General features: G+C 36.5%; 1 protein-coding gene across 8 annotated transcripts in view; it reads left to right on the top strand.

Moving 5' to 3' along the window:
- RIC8B (RIC8 guanine nucleotide exchange factor B) overlaps positions 1-20,001 on the top strand; it is a 99,885-nt gene that overhangs the window by 25,159 nt on the left and 54,725 nt on the right. For all 8 annotated transcript variants that reach the window (XR_003142039.3, XR_007413506.1, XR_007413505.1 and 5 more), the window contains exon 3: positions 13,013-13,621. Coding sequence is in view for 3 of the 8 variants with exons in the window: in XM_025461905.3 (XP_025317690.1) it covers positions 13,013-13,621 (609 nt within the window). In the remaining 5 variants the exon portion in view is untranslated. The remainder of the gene's footprint in view (positions 1-13,012; positions 13,622-20,001) is intronic.

Here is a 20,001-nt window from a genome sequence, read left to right as displayed (position 1 = left end):
TAATAATTAAAAAGTGATCACAAATGAGACCATGTTTAAAGACTTAAGTCTATTTAAGGAGGAAAAAAAAAGTCCTCAAAATTCCTTTCACAGGCCTAGCTTAACCCAGAATTGCTTTGAATGTTGAACACCCACTTTTGCTTTATTTCTTATACATCACCAGATAGCAGGAGAATGAGAAAAGAGGAGGACTGAGAGGTAAACAGCTGAGTCCCCTTTCCCACTGTAGCTTTCTGTGCTACATTTAGCAAATAATGCAGCCTCTCTTAGAGTCAGTTTCCATATCTGTAAAATAAAAGAAATATTCCCTAGTCCTGAGTGTATTATTAGGTATTTTTCAAAAGGATTCTGTGATCAAATAAAGGAAAAATCAGTTTTGAAAAATTAAACAGATTTCTCTTCCATGGTACATCTGAGAATCTTTAATATTTTAGTAAGCTTTATAAGTTTCTCAGACTTATTCTCCCCAATAGCCACTTTTTTATAGAACCTTTTGCACTGCTAATGTATGTTAATATTAAATAATCACTATAGCCCCTTCTAACTCTTAATATTCTGATTCTGTCAGTTACACTCATTTTGTTTGGCTCTTCAGCTGTTTTCTAGCCTGTAATTATCATAGGGTTACTGCCAAGTTGAACTCAGTGCTTGTGCTGTGTGTGTACCCTGCACCTCTTTCCAGCCTGAGCTGGAAAGTTATTACATTTTCCTGTTTCTTATAAATAAAACAGACATTAGTCTATGTCTTTGGCAATGTTCACTTTGTTCACTGTTGTTTCATTTTGATTTAGTTATCCAATCACTGGCCTATTTTTATTCTAAATTAATCTATAAATCTTTACCTGAATTTTCCAACTAATAATAAAGATTTTTGAAAATCTCAGTTCATTAAATCCTTTTGATAAGCACTGATGTTAGAAAATTACATGTCAAATCTACATATAGGCTTATTATTTCAATCAGAAAAAGCCTCCTTCAAGATAACTGCTCTTGGCTGAGATCTTTAATTATAGGTCTTGTTCTTGGAAGTATACAGTTTTAGCCCTTACTGTGTACTGTCATCTCGTTTACTAAAACAACACTGTAATTCATATTATTCTCATTTTATGCATAATGAAACTAAAGCTTGGAAAGACCAAATAACTTGCCTAGATCTCACAGGTTAAAAAAAAAAAAAAAGGCAAAGTGAAGACTGACTCTGGATGTCTTAAGTCGTGTTTTTGTTTGTTTTGTTTTTTTAAGAGAGTGCACCATGAGCAGGGGGAGGGTGGTGCAGAGGGATAAGGAGGAAGAGAGAATCTTAGGCAGGTTCCACCCCCAGGCTGGAGCCCAACATGGGGCTGGATCTCACGACCCTGAGGTCATGACATGAGCTGAAATAAAGAGTCAGATGCTTAACTGACTGAGCTGTCCATGCGCCCCTGAAAGTCATATTCTTTACAACATGTAGCCTCTTACTAAGCATATTATGATAGTACTATACTGTAATGCATGCATTACAGTTATAATGTTAAATAACATTTATTATTTATTCTCTTGTAGGGCAGCACATACACACTGTCTGATTTAATTCCCCCAACAACCCTATGAAGTAGGTACTATCATACTCATTTTATAGATCAGGAAATTTTAAAAGTTGACCATTTTATTCAAAATCATACAAATAAATAAATGGCACCTAGGAATTAAGCCCAGAGCTTTAAAGATGTATCTGGACATAATACTTTGTATCTAATACATAGTGCTTTGAAGGTCGCATTTAGTATGTATGTGTGTAAGTATATATTCAGCATATTTGACAGTATCTTTGTACCTGTGGAACAAAAAGAAATAATCTCAGACACATCCTGCCCCCTCAAAGTTGATAACAGAGATACGAAGTCTCCATAAAGTATAATTCAAGGTCAGAGATGTGTCAAGTGCCATAAAACTGGTAGAGGTAGAAGGGGTTACTTCCTAAAGATTACAAAAATGAGATTTGCCTTGAAAATGCAAGGCAAAGTACTGGGAAGGTCAGGGTTTAAGAAGACATTCCAAATATAGGAAATAACTTGAGAAAAGGCACATATATTTACATAGTTAGTAGAGAGTAGGTTTCTCAGCCCAGATCAAGGATAATTGTGACAATAGATAGTTGAATATGAGTTTTGGAAAGGTGGACTTTGGGGGACTTATGATCTGACCCCTTCCTAGTTAATGAGTTTAGATGTATTTTATTTGAGGTATCCATTGTGGAGCAATTAGAGAGAAATGTCTACCAAACAATATCATTTTGTTTTTGCTGCCAGCTTTAGGAAACGAGTCCCCTATCTCCTGAATGACTGATACCTCCATCAACCAATTTGTCCAAGTTAGAAATCTGAGAGGCTCCTTGTCTCCTCTCCTCTACCCTTGACATCCAGTCATTCCACCAATCATTCAGTCAGTTTTACTTCCTTAAAATCTCTTTGATTTCATTTTTTTTAAGTAGGCTCTACTCCCATTGTGGGGCTTGAACTCAGGACCCAAGATCAAGAATCACATGCTCTACCAACTAAGCCAGCTAAGCATCCCTTAAAAATCTCGTAGCTTTCTATTTCTCTGCCTTAGTTCACACCACCATCATTTTTCACCTTATTTCTTTTTTTTTTTTTCTTTTTTTAAAAGATTATTTATTTATTTACTCATAAGAGACACACAGAGAGAGAGGCAGAGACACAGGCAGAGGGAGAAGCAGGCTCCATGCAGGGAGCCTGATGCAGGACTCGATCCTGGGACCCCAGGATCATGCCCTGGGCCAAAGGTAGACGCTAAACTGCTGATCCACCCAGGTATCCCCTTTCACCTTATTTCTGACTCTGTTCCCTTTCTTGTGCATTCTCCATTATTACCATCAGGATGATAATCCAAAACACAGATCAGATGTCATCCCCTTGCAAAAAGTTCCCCATTTCCCTCTGGATTAATTCCAACACTTCGTTCTCTTCATCATACAGACATGGACTAGTATATCCTCTCTTTAAACAAAAAACAAAAAAAACAATAAAACCTCTCTTGATCTTATAATCCCTCTTATTACTGTCCTATTTGTTTCCTATAGTCACATGTATTGAAAGGTATGTATTTCTCTCTGCACTCCTCATCTCCCAAATACTTTGCAGAAACTGCTTTTATGAAAGTCATTGGTGATCTAGCATTGCCAAATCATTATGCTACTTGATCTTTCATCAGATTTGAAATAGTTGACTATTCCCTCTATAAAATACTGTCCTATCTTGTCTTCAGGATACCACACTCCTAAATTTCCTCTTCTAAGTACAACTCTGATCTCTCTTATCAGGTTCTCCTCCTCTGAGCCTCTCTCAGTTGTGGCATTTTTTAGCACTCTATCTTAGTCCCTCTATTTTTTATTTATTTTACTCTAAGTGATCTATTCCTATACTTCCAAGCACTTACTCCTAGAGAAGACAGAGCCCTGATGACTGCTTAAGGCTTCACCACATACATTCAGCTTTCTACTTGACATCTTTGTAGGCATTGCAAACTTAATGTATCTATACATAATTTTCTCCAAAACCTGTTCTTCCTCCAGTCATCCCATTCTCAATAAATGACACTGGATTGCTCAAGCCAGAAGCTTCCTTCTCCCCCACAAGCAGCGAGTTTTGTCACTTTTTTCTCAAAAATACATGTCAAACCTATCTACTTCTCTACTGCTTCCATTCTAGTTGAAGCTGCATTTGTTCCCCTCCATTTTCCACACAGCAGCCAGTGTGATTTCTTAAAATTTTTTAATTGAGTTGTATTTCTCTTTGCTTTAACTTCTCTAGGGACTTTTCATAGTGTTTAAAGTCCAATCTCCTTATCATAGCCTATAAAACTCCATGTAATCTGGTACCAGTTTACTTTCCAGTTAGATCTCAGAGCACTATACCACTAACATCACCCACTCTGACTTTCAGGACCTTAAACACATCAGGCTCTTCCTGCAATACTTTCTTTACACATTTAGCAACATCTCACCATCAGAAATTGTCTTAAATGTCACTCTGAAGTAGATCCAGTTATTTTCTATCATACCATCCTGTCAATTTCTCATAACATGTAAATTTTTGTTCATTTATCTTCTTCATTAGACTGTCATCCCCATAACACATAACAGAATTATGTTTGTTTTGTTCACCAGTGTACACCTATCATATAACACAATGATATAGTAGACATTCAAGTATTTGTTAAATGACTGAATGGAAATTGAACGTGTATGTTTCAGATCTCACCTTAGATGCCACTTCCTTAGGGTGTCTTTTCCCGAATTGGTCTACTTCCCTCCCATAGGACTTAGATTTGTCCTGTCATAGTTTTTTACATTTAAATCAGTGATTCTCAGTAGGGGGTGATTTTGTTCCTCAGGAGATATTTGGCAGTTTCTGGGGACATTTTTGATTGCTGTGATTGAGGAGTGGTAGTGTGAAGGTGTTACTGGCATCTAGTGGGTGGAGGCCAAAGATGCTATTAAATATCTTATAATATACATATCCTTGGAGAATTATCCAGTCCAAAATGTCAGTAGTGCTGAAGCTGAGAAATCCTGGCTTAGACCTATCAGAGCACTTACTACACTAATCTATGGCTTGTGTTTCTTTGTAATTCTCACCTATTTTAAGTTCTTTGGAAGTTTGCCTTTGTCTACCTAGTACCAAGGACATTGCCTTGGATTTATTCAATAGATACTTGGTGTGTTCTTGATGAATGAATAAATAGATAAACAAATGAAGATACAGACCAACCATGGCACAACTAGGCCAACTTGGTCTAACTCTTGGTATTAGATATAGAGGGTTGTTCCTTAGTCACTGAGGTGAAATGTAACTTCCGTTAGTTATGGAATGATGGTGTGAGAGGTTCTGTATATGAGGTATTGATGAGACATTGTATTTGAAAGGTGCGTTTTATTTAAGTTTAAAGCTAAGCTTGTAAAAAAATAAATAAATATAGCTAAGCTTGTTGCAACAAAGGGACCCCAAGATAGAAGTGATTTAAGGAATAGTGGTGTTTTATTACCTTTTAAAGTAATAGTTCTGAGGTGATCAGTTCTAGTTAAGTAGGTGGGTGACTCTGCTCCATAAATTTATTTAGTTGCCCTATTTCCTTCTAAGTTGTCAAGTCATGCTTCACCATCTGAGCATCGTCTTAGTCTATACTGGGCTGCCACTTCCAAGATCTGGTCTGCAGAATGGAACAAGAAAATGGAGGAGATATGCCCACTGTCTTAGAGACCCAAACCTGAAAATGGCAGGCAACGTGTCCACATAACATTCCATTGGCAAGTGTTCAGTCAAGTCATATGGCCACAAAGAGCAGCTGAGGAATGTCATATGGCTAGGCAGTCGTGGGCCTTGCCACAGTTCTGTTACTATATAAGAAGGGAAGAATGGATTTTGGTGGACAATTATCAGTTTTCAATACAATGCCCAGCAATTAAACTAAATCTTAGATAGGCATACTTATGAGACTTGTATTATTCTCTCATTACTCTAGGCTCTGAGTTAGTTTTACTATTTTGGTTATAGAGTGGAAGAAGACTTATATAGTATAAAATGCATTCTCTGGAACAGTGCTTCTTAAATTAATTGTGGTCAAGGTTTTGTTATTTTTTCCCTAATTTGTAGTAGACCAGTGCTTTTATAAAATACAATAAAAAATGAAACATTAAAAGAAATAATCATATCCTTTGATGGTCACAGCAAAGTCAGATTACTATAAATGTTTCTAAATGCAAACTCATTTTTTAATACCTATCTCTGTGTACCTTTCTCAACACAGTGTACTAACAAAGTTTGTGAATTGGCACCAATCTGTAGACACTTTTGAATAGCATTTACCTTTTGGGTTGCCAGAGTATAGTAAATTATGATATCTGTATTTTAAACAAAGACCTTTTTTATGTATAAAATTTGATTTTTAGTTTTGAAATATTTTTAGAAATCACCTTTTAAAACTATGTAAATCATGATAGATCATTTGAATGCTCATATATGCTTTATAGCATGTTCTGCTTGTTTCATGGTTAAAGCCAAAGCTGATCTTAGTTTTAAAGATTCATAGTTCAGCTTACCATTTTAGAGCTAGAAGATTGCCTTAGAGAGTCTTCCAATTTTAGTGTATGTGCTGCTGAAGCAAGCACTGCCTTAGAGAGTCTTAATGCATGTACAGATGAAGAAAGAGGCCTAATTGAGTGTCAAGTCATGCTCAAGATTATAGTTAATAAATGAGAGACAGCTAACAGTACAACCATTGACTTGGAGTGGAAATCACATTGGAATCAGATGATCTAGATTAAATCCTGGCCTTCTACTTCTTTTTCTTTTTTTTTTTTTTTAAGATTTTATTTATTTATTCATGAGACACACAGAGAGAGAGAGACAGAGACAGAGACAGAGACACAGGCAGAAGGAGAAGTAGGCTCCATGTAGGGAGCCTGACGTGGGACTCAATCCCAGCACTCCAGGATCAGGCCCTGGGCTGAAGGCGGTGCTAAACCCCTGAGCCACCCGGGCTGCCCCTGGCCTTCCACTTCTTAGTTAAGTGTCCGTAGGTTATAATTTAGTAAGTGTTTAATGAGCATTTCTTAGACTGAAGGATATGTATGAGAAGTTTTTTGTAAACCATACAGCACATAAGCAAGCAATATCACTATAATTATTAAAATTATGAGACCACCTCTTCTGATGGTAATAAGTCCAATACTCTTTCTGGATTCTGCTGTATATCATACTAGAGGCTTACTGAGAACAGAAGTCATTTAATAATGCATCAATTTCATAAATTTTTTTAAGATTTTATTTATTTGAGAGAGAGAAAGAGCGCAAGCAGGGGGAGGGGCAGAGGTAGAAGCAGACTTCCCACTGAGCAGGTAGACCAAGATGGGGCTCTATCCCAGGACCCTGAGATGGTGACCTGAGCCAAAGGCAGATGCTTAACTGAGTGAGTTACCCTGGTGCCCTAAAATTATTTTTATAAGTACTCTAGCATTGTGGGAAAATGCTGATAATTAAGAATTAAAAAGTCAGGACACAGAGTGATAAACACATGATGATTGTAACTGTATTGAAGTAATATGCATATGTTACTGATAATCAAGTATATTGACTAAGGATAAATCCTTCTGTCTACTGTATATAAAATATACTAGCTAGTGTAATTATGAATATTTTTTATATTTTCTTAATTTTTTAAAAGATTTTATTTATTTACTCATGAGAGTCACAGAGAGGCAGAAACATAGGCAGAGGGAGAAGCAGGCTCCCTGTGGGGAATCCAATGCGGGACTGGATTCCAGAACCCCAGGATCACTCCCTGAGCCGAAGGCAGATGTTCAACCACTGAGCCACCCAGGCATCCCTTCTATTTTCTTTAATAGTTTGGTGCATTTTACATATTAAAGAACACATAGATAGGGGCGCCTGGGTGGCTCAGTTGAATGTCTGACTCTTGATTTTGGCTTAGGTCATGATCTCATGGGTCATGGGATCAAGCCCCTTAGCAGGCTCTGAACTTAGGGTGTCTGCTTGAGATCCTCTCCCTCTGCTTCTCCTTCTCCCTCATGTGCACGGGTGTGCATGTGCACTGTCTCTGTAAAATAAATAAATCTTAAAAAAAAAAACAAAGAACACACATACCTATATATGTATAAATTTTAAAAACTTTATATGAAGACATGTGAGTTCTGCTCCTCACATAAAAGACTTTTTTTACCCAAAAGGGCAAACCATCTTATTAGTCCAGTCACAAGAATAGCCTTTACTGCTGTTCTTTCCTTCTTAGAAGACAACATTAATGGATCTCTACTAATTCTTTTGATTTGAAGAACTTAATCTAGCCCATTTATATTTTAGGTGCTAACTTGTGTGCAAGTTGCTCTGCTAAGGGCTACAATGATCATGAAGAAATAAAACATAATAATTACCATTTATAGAGCACTTACTACAATCCTAGAGTCTCTTTCACAATAGCCTTATCCACTATAGGTGATATTATTCCCATTTTAGAAATGAGAAAGCGAGGCTCAAAGAAGTTAAATAGCATGTCTGAATCACACAGTAACAAAGCCTGGTATTAAACCCAGCTCTTTCTGATTCAAAGGCACTGCAGTATATATTTTCTTTTGTCTTAAAAAAAAAAAAAAGGCCTTCTGTCATCAGAGAGCTCTTAGTAGTTAACAGGAAGAATGTACTGAGTACCAAATGATTGCTACAAATTGTGGTTTGGGTATTTCTTGGACAGGAAGAATATTGGGGGCTGAAGTGGTTAGAAAAAAAATTATATCAAAAGTGAATTTTAAGGCTATCTTTGGAGAATTGTTAAAACTTGAATAGTCAAAGAGGAAGAAGAACTGATGCAAAGAGGGAGGCAATAAGAAAGCAAAAGAGCTCAATGTGAGATAATTTGGAAAGGAATTTAGCTAGAGAAGAGGGTTTGATAGGGGCATAGCATGAAAGAGAAACCTGAGAAAACAGATTGGAGGATCTTACCTTTGAGATTTTATCTTATAATACTATGTAAAACCTGTACTGAACACTTATCACATGCCAGGCACTCTTCAAAGTGCTATACATGTGGCTATCATTTAACTCTTATAGTAAATGAGGCCCAGGGAGGCCAGGTTTGCCACAGTCTCACTGTTCGAAGATGGTAGACAAGCCAAGGTTGGAATACAAGAAATTTAAATCCAGAACCTATGCCCTTAATCACAACACTGCTCTGGTTCTAGAGTCTATGGTAAGTTGAACAAGTTTTAAGCCCAGGACCACTGACCTTAAATAAGTAATATATTTCACACCTGGAGTAGTTTCTAATATTTAAGATAATTAAGGTTATGTGACCAGTGACATCCCATTCCTATCCCTGCCACCCTTATACATCATCAGGACAGTCAAGGAGAAGTTAAGGTATTGGCTAATGGCTTTCAACTCTACCTACTTATCTATGCTTATCTAGTGCATTGTTCTCAATTAACCCCTACCCTCTAACATCCAAGTTACGTGAGGCCATTGTTAACCATAGTTCAGTGGTTCTGAGTGTGGCTCCGGAATCATAAGCAGCAATTAGGAACTTGTTAAATATCCCAATTCTGGAGCCTCACTCAAGACCTACTGAATCAGAAATACTGGGGGCAAAGTTCAACAATGTGTTTTAATAATCCCTTTAGCTTATTATGATGCATGATGAAGTTTGAGAACCCACTGCTATAGTAAATTCCAGGGTTTCAGTTTAGGAGCAAACTTTTTTTTGGCAGTACTAGTATTAATACTGAGGAACCATTTGGGATCTTACTCTTGAGTTTATGCTGGTGTGCAGTCTAATTTTATAGAAATAGCCATGACTTGCTAAGCTAGTGAGCATTTTAAAAGAGCATTTTAAAGCATTTTAATCTCAGACTCATTATTAGTCATTATACTTTGTAAGCATACCTAGTCTTAGCTTTATGATTTTAGTTCTTTATAGAGAACCAGACCTCTAAGTGAAAGTTATTAAATTAGAAAATACTTCCATTAATTTTGATGGAAAAAATTGGGTTCCATGATAATCTAATGTACCAAAATAATTTTCAAATTAAAATGTGTATCAGTTGAACAATGAAAACAAGTTTGTATAGATAAATATTTTCAAAGTAAATAAAAACAGTCTGTACCTAACATATAATGTAGTGACAGTTTGTTGTACTTGCAAAAAGAAGAAAAGACTTGATAGTAAGTGGTGGCTGGTGGAGGAGAAATACAAAGAAGTCATTCTTTGGAAGATGCTGGAGAGTCAGGTGGTAGGTTTTAAGGTTGGGAATTTGTGGTTATCTTGCACTTAAAAATAGTTATAGCACACCTGAGCCAGCCACATGGCTACAAATGAAACATAGCTTCTGTTCTCAAGGAGCCTGGAAAAGGAGTGAAATGCCCTAACAACTTACTCTCCACAAAAAGCAAAAATTTCTTGTAGGAAGCACAAATAGCAAAAGATGGAGTGACTGGGGAATCATATAAACCCCCTCAGTATTCAAACTAAACCTGAGAAAAAGAGTGGGCTCCTGACGGGTGGACATGCCATGGAAGGAGCAGCAGGGGAGAGGCTCAGGACGTATGGGCAGATGCCTAGGAGTCAGTTTGGAACACTTGAAAAATCAGGGGAACGGTGGGTGACAGAGATAGCAGTGGAAAAGGAAGCAGTAGACTCATTTCAACTGCATTCTGTGGGCAAGAAGGAGCTATGGAAAGTGAAGAGAGGAGAACATGTTTTAGGAAGAGTAAAATCAATTGAAAAAAAATAGTTACAGCACAGAAAAATGCTGTTGGGGCAAAGTAAAGGTGAAACACAAGAGCACCTTTGAAACACAAAAGTAGAGCATGTACTCAGCAGATGGAGAAAGTGTAGAATGCTCCCTCTTCAGTTTTCTGGCTTGGTGTACCTAGGCAAAACAAAATTTCTCTGTTTCATCCAGATGTACATGATTTATTAATTTGCTCTTTATAATGTTCTCTGAATAAAAATGATTATATTTAGTACAGCAATAAGTGTATATTATCACTTTTGTTATATTTTGAATATGTCTTTATTTTTTTTTTGAGTTATAATAAAAAAAAGCCAGGGAGGAAAGGGTCATTATCCAAAAAGTGGTTTAATTTTCAAGATATGTTACAATTATAGCAAAAATCTACCTAATGGTCATTATGTAAGGCACATCTATAAAGAGAGAGAAATGGCATGTTTAAGAACAACTATGATTGAAAATGGTGCTTTAAAGCTAGAACTCTTGTCTTTGTTTGCCAGTTGATCTCCAGAAAGCCTAGAGATGAGATAGTTTTTAAGTTTAAATTTTGTAGGCTCTCTAATCTCGCTCATGTATAGCCTCTTATGTTTGAGAGTTTCAATCCTTTTGATTTATAGCCTAGTCTACTCCTGTTTGTAATTCATGCTTTGCTCTTTTTCTTTCTTGAGTCTGAAGGTGGAGCAAGAAAGGACCCATATTGTCTGTATATTTGGGGGGATTTTATTGTTGCTGCTGTTATCTTTGGTTTAGAAAGGAAGTAAAGATGTCTTTTTAATTAGATACGTACAACTCCAAATTCACATATATAATATTTTATAATACCTTATTTATTACATGTTTCTTTTTTTTAAGATTTTATTTATTTATTCATAGAGACAGAGAAAGAGAGAGAGAGAGAGGGAGAGGGAGAAGCAGGCCCAATGCAGGGAGCCTGATGTGGGACTCGATCCCGGGTCTCCGGGATCACACCCTGGACTGAAGGTGGCGCTAAACCGCTGAGCCACCTGGGCTGCCCTATTACATGTTTCTTAACTTAAACAGTAACACAGATGATTTCTCTCCTGAGTAAAGTTATGTGGGAGCAAGGGTTATCTGACTCCACTCCCAGAAATATACTTCATTGGAAATAGTATATAGAATGTGGTTTGGTTTTGTTTTTTGTTTTTTGAGTCTTTTTTTGTCTTAGATGTGAAAGATCAGAAATTGGAGAAAACTTTCTGTTTTTTATATTTTTATAATGGGCACATTATATTTACCCGCAAACTTGTGTTCATTTTTAAAATGTTTTAGTGATGATAATAAGATTAAATGAAAGTCCCTTGTAGTTATCAGAGATGGCAGGGATAGAGTTGACATTGTTTTTTTTTTTTTTTTTTTAATCCATTTTTATTTATTTATTTATTTATTTTTTAATTTTTATTTATTTATGATAATCAGAGAGAGAGAGAGAGGCAGAGAGAGGCAGAGACACAGGCAGAGGGAGAAGCAGGCTCCATGCACCGGGAGCCTGACGTGGGACTCGATCCCGGGTCTCCAGGATCGCGCCCTGGGCTAAAGGCAGGCGCCAAACCGCTGCGCCACCCAGGGATCCCAGAGTTGACATTGTTATAAGATTTTTTCAGCTTGTAATGTTAATCTCCTTCCTACTTCCATCTAGAAAACATAGTGTAGCTGACCATTGAAAAACATGGAGGTTAGGGGCACTAGCCTATAGCAGTCAAAAAATTGCATATAATTTTTAACTCCTTAAAAACTTAACTACTGATAGCCTACTATGACCAGAAGAAGGCTTACCAACGTAGTCAATTAACACATATTTTATCTTATATATTATTGTATTCATATTTTACAATAAAATAAACTAGAGAAAGGTGTTAAGAACATCATAAGGAAAATACAGTACTGTACTGTATTTATCCAAAAAATCCATGCACTAGTGGATCCATGCAGTTCAAACCCATGTTGTTCAAGGGTCAACTATACCTTTAAAGTTGGTACTTCCATACCTGTACAACTAGGATGTACAGAGAAGGTACACACAGCGTGGGATTCTTGCCTAGATCATAATGCTCGAACCACAGATAGCCTCTTTTTAGAGAGTTAAAGTCTGATGATTGGTTAATACAAACTTTGTAAAATATGATGTTAATCCTAGTTGTTGCTGTTGTTTTTATAAGGTGTAACAGGTACAGAAGTGGTCAGCAGTTGAACAGTTATTATACCTGCTTGCTTCACGTATAAGGTGTGAGCTTGAGAGACCCAGACCACAGTCTATGGATAAGAAAGCTGGATATTGAATTTTGAAAGAATCACCAGGTTCCTAAATTTAGCAATGATAGGAATAATTACTTTTTTAAAAATGCAAGATAGATATGTACACTTTGGGTCCATTAGCTATAATTCAGATTAATTGCCTTCCATCCTAATATTATATGTAGTCTGATATTAAAAATCTGTTGAGAACAACGTTATATAAGACCTGACTGATTCATTATGGCCTCTCTAGCCTTCAATTTTCATATCTATAAGTGAAAGAAGTGCAGCAAATATAAGATCTCTTTCAGTTCTAACATTCTGTGACTTAAAAAAAAAAAAGTAAAAATCCTTTTTAGCCAGAATCTGACTGATGTTACATACATTGGAAGAGAACTACTCTGTTTTAAATCATTTAAGCCAAATAATGATTTGTGCATACTTGTTCTTGTTTTTCAGAAACTCTGTGAGGGGATATTTAAAATCCTTGCAAAGGACATCCCAACAACATGTCAAGTGTCCTGCCTGGAAGTTCTCCGCATTCTCTCCAGAGACAAAAAGATTTTAGTTCCTGTAACAACCAAGGAAAATATGCAGATACTGCTGCGACTAGCCAAGCTAAATGAGTCGGATGATTCTTTGGAGAAGGTGTCAGAGTTCCCAGTTATTGTGGAGTCATTAAAATGTCTGTGTAACATAGTGTTCAACAGTCAGATGGCACAGCAGCTTAGTCTGGAACTTAACCTTGCTGCAAAGCTCTGTAACCTCCTGAGAAAGTGCAAGGACCGAAAGTTTATCAATGACATTAAGTGCTTTGACTTGCGCTTGCTCTTCCTCCTATCACTTTTGCACACCGACATCAGATCACAATTGCGCTATGAGCTCCAGGGACTACCGCTGCTGACCCAGATCTTGGAAAGTGCCTTTAGCATCAAGTGGACCGATGAATATGAATCGGCCATAGACCATAATGGACCTCCTCTCTCACCTCAGGAGACAGACTGTGCCATTGAGGCCCTCAAAGCTCTCTTCAATGTGACGGTAGACAGTTGGAAGGTGCATAAAGAGGTAAGGTTGAGAAGGATGTTCTTATCTACCTGTAATTTAATTGGTCTGGGGCATCCATAGAGCTGCCTGCAAGGGAGGAATGAATGCTCACTTTCCATTTGTGTAACACCAGAAAAATAGGATAAAAATGAGCTATTATTTCTTTTTTTTTTTGTTTTTCATAGATTTTTAAAATTTTAATTCCAATGTAGTTAATTATGGATTATTATTTCATAAGGTGCTAAGTATAGTTACTTTTCTGAGTTGTACTATCACCTATCTTTTTTTTTTTTATTTTTTATTTTTTATTTATGATAGTCACAGAGAGAGAGAGAGAGAGAGGCAGAGACACAGGCAGAGGGAGAAGCAGGCTCCATGCACCAGGAGCCTGATGTGGGATTCGATCCCAGGTCTCCAGGATCGCGCCCTGGGCCAAAGGCAGGCGCCAAACCGCTGCGCCACCCAGGGATCCCTTTTTTTTTTTTTTTTTTTAAGTGACTCTTTTAGGAACAAGGTCCTGAAGCAGATTTGATAGTTTATATCTAAGTACTCAAAAGAACAATACACTAAACAAGAAACTTAGTTCAAGGAAGGCAACAATTATAAGTGAAGTGCACATAAACTTTTTTCCTTTCTTCTAGAATGTTAGCATTTCACATTTACCCTCTTTCTTTAACCTTAAACAATGAGTGACATTGAGCTCCTGCCTTAGAAAGAAAGAGCAAGAAAGAAACAAATGAGTGAATGAATGAATGAATGAAGTATTTTGATGCCAGAGTAAATAAATTATCTTTTCTGACAATTGACTTGAGGACTTAGGCTAACATTTTGCTCTGTCCATTTGAAAGAGTGCTCACCATGAATACAGATCTGTTTTTGACAGCAGCCTACTTTGAAAGGATTATCTAAGTGCAGTGCTATAGTGGGAGTATGCAGGCATCTGAATTTTAAAGTGCAAATAGGTCTATATTTTGAAACCAAATATTTGAAGATCAGTCCTAACAGCTGTTTTAGATGACTGTAGTATGGTCAGTTTTTCCTGAGACTTGGCAGGAAAAGATGTGGAAAGCCCACATGCTCCATTTATGCTTTGAAACCAAATATTTGGAAGTATTTAAAATATTATGTCTCTATGCTTATTTGGTACCTTCTATGGTTATTTTTCTTACACTGTTTGTTTTGGTGTTTTTAAGTTCTCTATTTAGTTGCAAGAGCTCTTCTGAGTCTGTTGGTTTGCCATTATTGGAGCCCCTGTTATTTAAATTGTGCCGAAAATAGTAGCTCACACTGTTCAGATTCCTGACCAAAAGGGTTTATAGTTCAATGGCTTCACATCAGTATATGTATAGAATGACATGTAATATGTATCAGTAAATTGAGATTAGCCTTCATTAGTCTAATAGCAGGGCTGGAAGAAGCCTTAGAAGATGTTGAAGCAGCAATTACTCATTCTGGGTTACAGAAAGTTTATTCTCCAAAAGATACATGAGAAAGGATCAGTAATCCTGAAGTAGGCAGCTCAGCAGACCAAGAGCTTCTTTTGAGTTGTGGATCAGTAAATAAAGCCATTATAAAATGTGCCCAGTTATTGTGACTCTGGGCTATTACTGAAGTCACCAGGAATTTAAACAGTACTGAATACAGGATCCTGCCAACCCATTTAGGCAAGAGTATGAGAAAGGTTTTTGTGGGGTTTTTTTTTTTTTTTAAGATTTATTTATTTCTTCATGAGAGGCAGAGACATAGGCAGAGGGAAAAGAAGGCTCCCTGCAGTGAGCCCGATGCAGGACTCAATCCCAGGACCCACCCCAGAACCCTAGGATCATGACCTGAGCCAAAGACAGATGCTCAACCACTGAGCCACCCAGGTGCCCCTGAGAAAAAACCAGTTGAGTTTCCATGAGTCTCCAAATTCAAATTTTGTCAAACGTTTGGTCAATCAGTCAGTCAATAAATATTTTTGACCAATTGCTACATATTCTGGCATTGTTGCAAGTAATAGACATAGTCTCTGCCTTCAGTTTTGTTGGTAAGACAAGTAATAAGTAAACAAATATATAATTCAAATTGTGTTAAGTGCTAGGAGAGAAATAGTGCAATGATTGAGAATGCATAGCATAGTCAGGGAAAACCTGTGAAGTTATCTCCTGAGATAGAAAACTGAGAATGATGGAATAGTCATTTGAAGATTGGGAGATGGACATTTCTCAGAAATTGAACAACATGTGAAAAGACCCAGATATCAGAGCATAGAGAGGTAGGTACCCACAGCATAGCATAGAGAAAATCTATAATAAGGATACAGAGAAACTTGCTAATAAGAGACCATTTACTTGGATTTTAATAATGCCTTGATTGTCAGATGAATGGCATCTTTCTCCAACTGAGCGCCTCAAGAATTGTTAATACTTTAAAATACCAACTTAAATAAAGAGATATTGAAAACTTATTGTACAGAAGAATCCAACTTTAAAGGTTAATTTTAAAAATAACTAATATTATTTTCCTTATACTGAAAATACATGCTCATCATAGAAGATCTAAGGAAAAAAAGCTCATCATAGAAGATCTAAGGAAAAAAGCATACAAGCAATAAAAAAGTACAAATCCCGTATAAACCTACTACTCAAAGATAAGCACTGTTTGCATTTGATGCGTATCTTTCTAACCATTCTTCATTGTATAATATATAAACATATGTATAATTTCTTCTTACAAAAATGTAGTCATTTTATAATCTTGATTCTTTTTTCCACAGTAAATGTCCTTGAAGAGTAGTGGTTTACAAAATGTTCCTTGAAGCCATAAAGTTCCTAGGAGTAGGATAAGTTCCAGGTTCCCCACCCTCACTTTCAAAAAAGCATCTTTGTTGTTGTTCTAGTTTTTTCTTTTTAAATTTAGGTTGTAACTAGATATCATTTGAGGATAAAAAGAATTCTGCAACCAAAAATAACTTAACAGCTGATTTATTTTCCTCTTTGCCAAAGGTTGATAAATCCTTATGAAGAAATAATCTCCAGAAGTCATTTTATTATACTTAGGGAATACTTGAATATTCCTTCATAAGGATCTGTCAACTTTTAACAAATTCCCTATGTGTAGGCATTTAGATTGTTTGCAGTTGTTTGCTATTTTACAAAGTAGTACGGTGAATTTCCTTATTGTAATATTTTGTAGATAAATTCCTGAAATTGTTGAGCTAGAGTATTTTTTAAAACTAAGCGTTTTTGATATATATTGCCAAATTGCCCTTCAGAAGAAAAATGCTAGTTTATACCTTTGCAGACTCGGGGCATATCACCTTTATCTAACTGTTAACAGAGATAGAGATGTTTGGTTTTGGTTTTAATTGTTCTAGTAGGTATTATTTATCACTGTTCATTTATAATTCATCAAAAAGAGAAAATCAATGTCCATTTTAGGTTCATATCTCAGTGTTACATTCCTGCCTGCCTGCTGATATCATCAGCAGATTAATTTGGAGATTCCTTTCCATTCAGTAGGAAATGGAGCTGGCCTTATTTCCACATGGTGCCCTTCTGTCTCCCTCACTTTCTCCTTCCGTCCCTGTCTCATTTTCTCTCTTTCCTAAAGGTAGTAAAAAGTGTGAGATGGTCAAAAAGCTACTTTAGCAGGGCCTGAAGTCAATTCTAGAAAAGTTCACTGAAATGGTCTTGTCTTCCTCCTGCTTTAACAGTTTGCTAAATCTCTTTGTTGATGGAGGAAAGCACATCATTCTCGAAATCCCTTGCCTAGCACACATTCCCTTCTGCTTCCCAGGTTATCAGTGCAGTTTAATGAGAAAACACAAGGACCAACAGACATTTTAGAGTTAGACAACCAAGTGCGAACAGAGCAGTAAGTACAAGTTTCTGAGTAGTCAAAAGATGAATTTGAGTCAGATAAAAAAGTGAATATCCAATATGAGACATTAATTGGGAATGTCACAGTGTAACAGAAAAGGTTAGTTTCATAGTTTCATGATTACTTTAGAGATATTAAAGGAAATGTGGGAAGAGGACATGGTATTAAACAAAATAAATCTTCAAGCTGTGCCATGTTTTTTTGCTGAATCATCTTTTTAATAAGCATTGAGTGCCCAATATGTGCCAAGTTCTACATTAGACATACAAGATACAAGATGAAGAAAACATCACTGCCCTCAAAAAACAGTCTAATAGGAAAATCAGACATGTGAACACAGATAGATATACACGTGTTTGTTACATTATTTATTATTCTTCTCTATATTTTCTATATGTTTAGAAATAAGAATCACCTCAGTAATGCATAGATTCTTTAAATACAATATGTTCTAGATCTTTAGGGGTATGTCTAACCTCACTGCATAGTCTTTCTGCTAAGCAACAGAACCCAGGACAGAATAGACAATCAATAAATATTTGTTGGGATCCCTGGGTGGCTCAGCGGGTTAGAGCCTACCTTTGGCCCAGGGCGTGATCCTGGAGTCCCGGGATCGAGTCCCACATCAGGCTCCCTGCATGGAGCCTGCTTAAAATAATAAATAAATAAATAAATAAATAAATAAATAAATATTTGTTTAATGAGAAATAAAATGTTATATACAGAAATATATGGTAGAAAAAGTCCAGAGTTAGCAGAGAGGAAGGAAAAGTTTATGATACCTTTTAAAATGCCAAAGCTGTTGGGGCATGTGGGTGGCTAAGTTGGTTAAGCATCTGCCTTCATCTTAGGTCATAATCTCAGGGTCCTGGGATCGAGCCCTGAGTTTGGCTCCCCCCTCAGTAGGGAGTCTGCTTCTCCCTCTCCCTCTGCCCCTCCCCTCTCTTCTCATTCACTTTATTTCTTTCTGTCTCTCAGATAAATAAAAATCTTAAAAAAAAATTCAAAGCTATTAAAAAATTCTCTAGAAGCCTAAACCTTTAATAACACTGTTTAGAGCAGCAGATTTCTAGCCATTTTAAAGTTATAGCACTCTACTTTATAACATTTATATCTCCCCTTGTAAATAATTCAAAAAAGCATTTATTACTCTCTGCCCAGAATCACGTTAGATGCAAAAGATGCAGAGCTAAAGTATATTATCTTTGCCTCAAAGGAGGCAGAGGTTTTTGAACATAAACAATTTGGTAGGACAAATAATCATGGTAAAGGTAAGCAAAAGGACCAGGGTGAAACATATGATGAAATGCTACCTGAGATATAGCTGTATTTCTAGGTAATTGTGCATAAATTTGTGTGTATGTATATTTCTGTGTCTGAGTGTCTTTCACTTTATATAGAATTGAAATTACATTTTCATAAGACAAGTTTCCTAAACCTTCTTGAAGAAATTAGAACTACCCTGGGGTAACAATACCCTATTAGGACTCATTGCTGTGCAGTATTCTCCCTTTCTCAGGCATTGACACTTTGAATGAAAAGATGTGAGGAAATTGATACCTTTACCAAACAAAAGTGTAATCTTCCACAGTTTGCACAGGAGAAAAAAAGCAACAGGACAATAGTAGATTTGTAATTAAGAAGTAAGGGCTAAATTGAACACCAATAAAAAATAAATTTATTATTAAAAAAAAAAAGAAGTAAGGGCTATATATAAAGAGATCCCAAAGAATTTCCTTTTTTTTTTTTTAAAGATTTTATTTATTCATGAGAGACAGAGAGAGAGAGAGGCAGAGACACAGGCAGAGGGAGAAACAAGCTCCATGCAGGGAGCCTGACGTGGGACTCGATCCTGGGTCCCCAGGATCAGGCCCTGGGCTGAAGTCGGCCCTAAACCGCTGTGCCACTGGGGCTGCCCGAGATCTCAAAGAATTTCCTGAGTTTTTAATCTCCGTTTTAATTGAATGTTATCTCATTTTGGATTTCCACTGTCACAGCAAGCCTGTTTGCTTTCTTTTTCTCCTCCCTTCATCTTTGATGACTTTTTTTCTTCTCAACCTTTGGAGATAATATGATTTCAGAGGAGTGAATATTGATATCTTAAAGATATCAAAGCTAAGATGAAACAAGTAAATTATAGTTATATAAACTGTATTTGTATAATGTTTTATAAAGAACAATTATATTTAATCTTTCCAGCATCCTTGTGCTACAAGAGCATTCACCCCATTTGACAAATGAGGATACGAAAGATCAGACAGAATGAATTACTTATGGAAGGTCATACAGCAGAATAGCCAATGCTAGGAAATAGTATTCAGGCCAGACTTCTTGAATGGGAGCACTCATTCAACAAATTTTGACTGAGACATAGACTAGTGGAATAGAGTCGAGTCTGGAAATAAACCTATACATATGTAGTCAACTGGATTATGCCACAGGTAGTGTGGGAATGCAGTTGGGAAAAAATGGACTTTTTAATAAGTTGCACTGAATCAATTTTATGGCTGTATGGAAGAAAAATGAATTTGAATTCC

Source organism: Canis lupus, chromosome 10 (assembly GCF_003254725.2).
Source record: "Canis lupus dingo isolate Sandy chromosome 10, ASM325472v2, whole genome shotgun sequence".
Taxonomy (NCBI): Eukaryota; Metazoa; Chordata; class Mammalia; order Carnivora; family Canidae; genus Canis; species Canis lupus.
The sequence above is the reverse complement of the archived record's forward strand: the minus strand, read 5'-3'. Positions and strand labels throughout refer to the sequence as shown.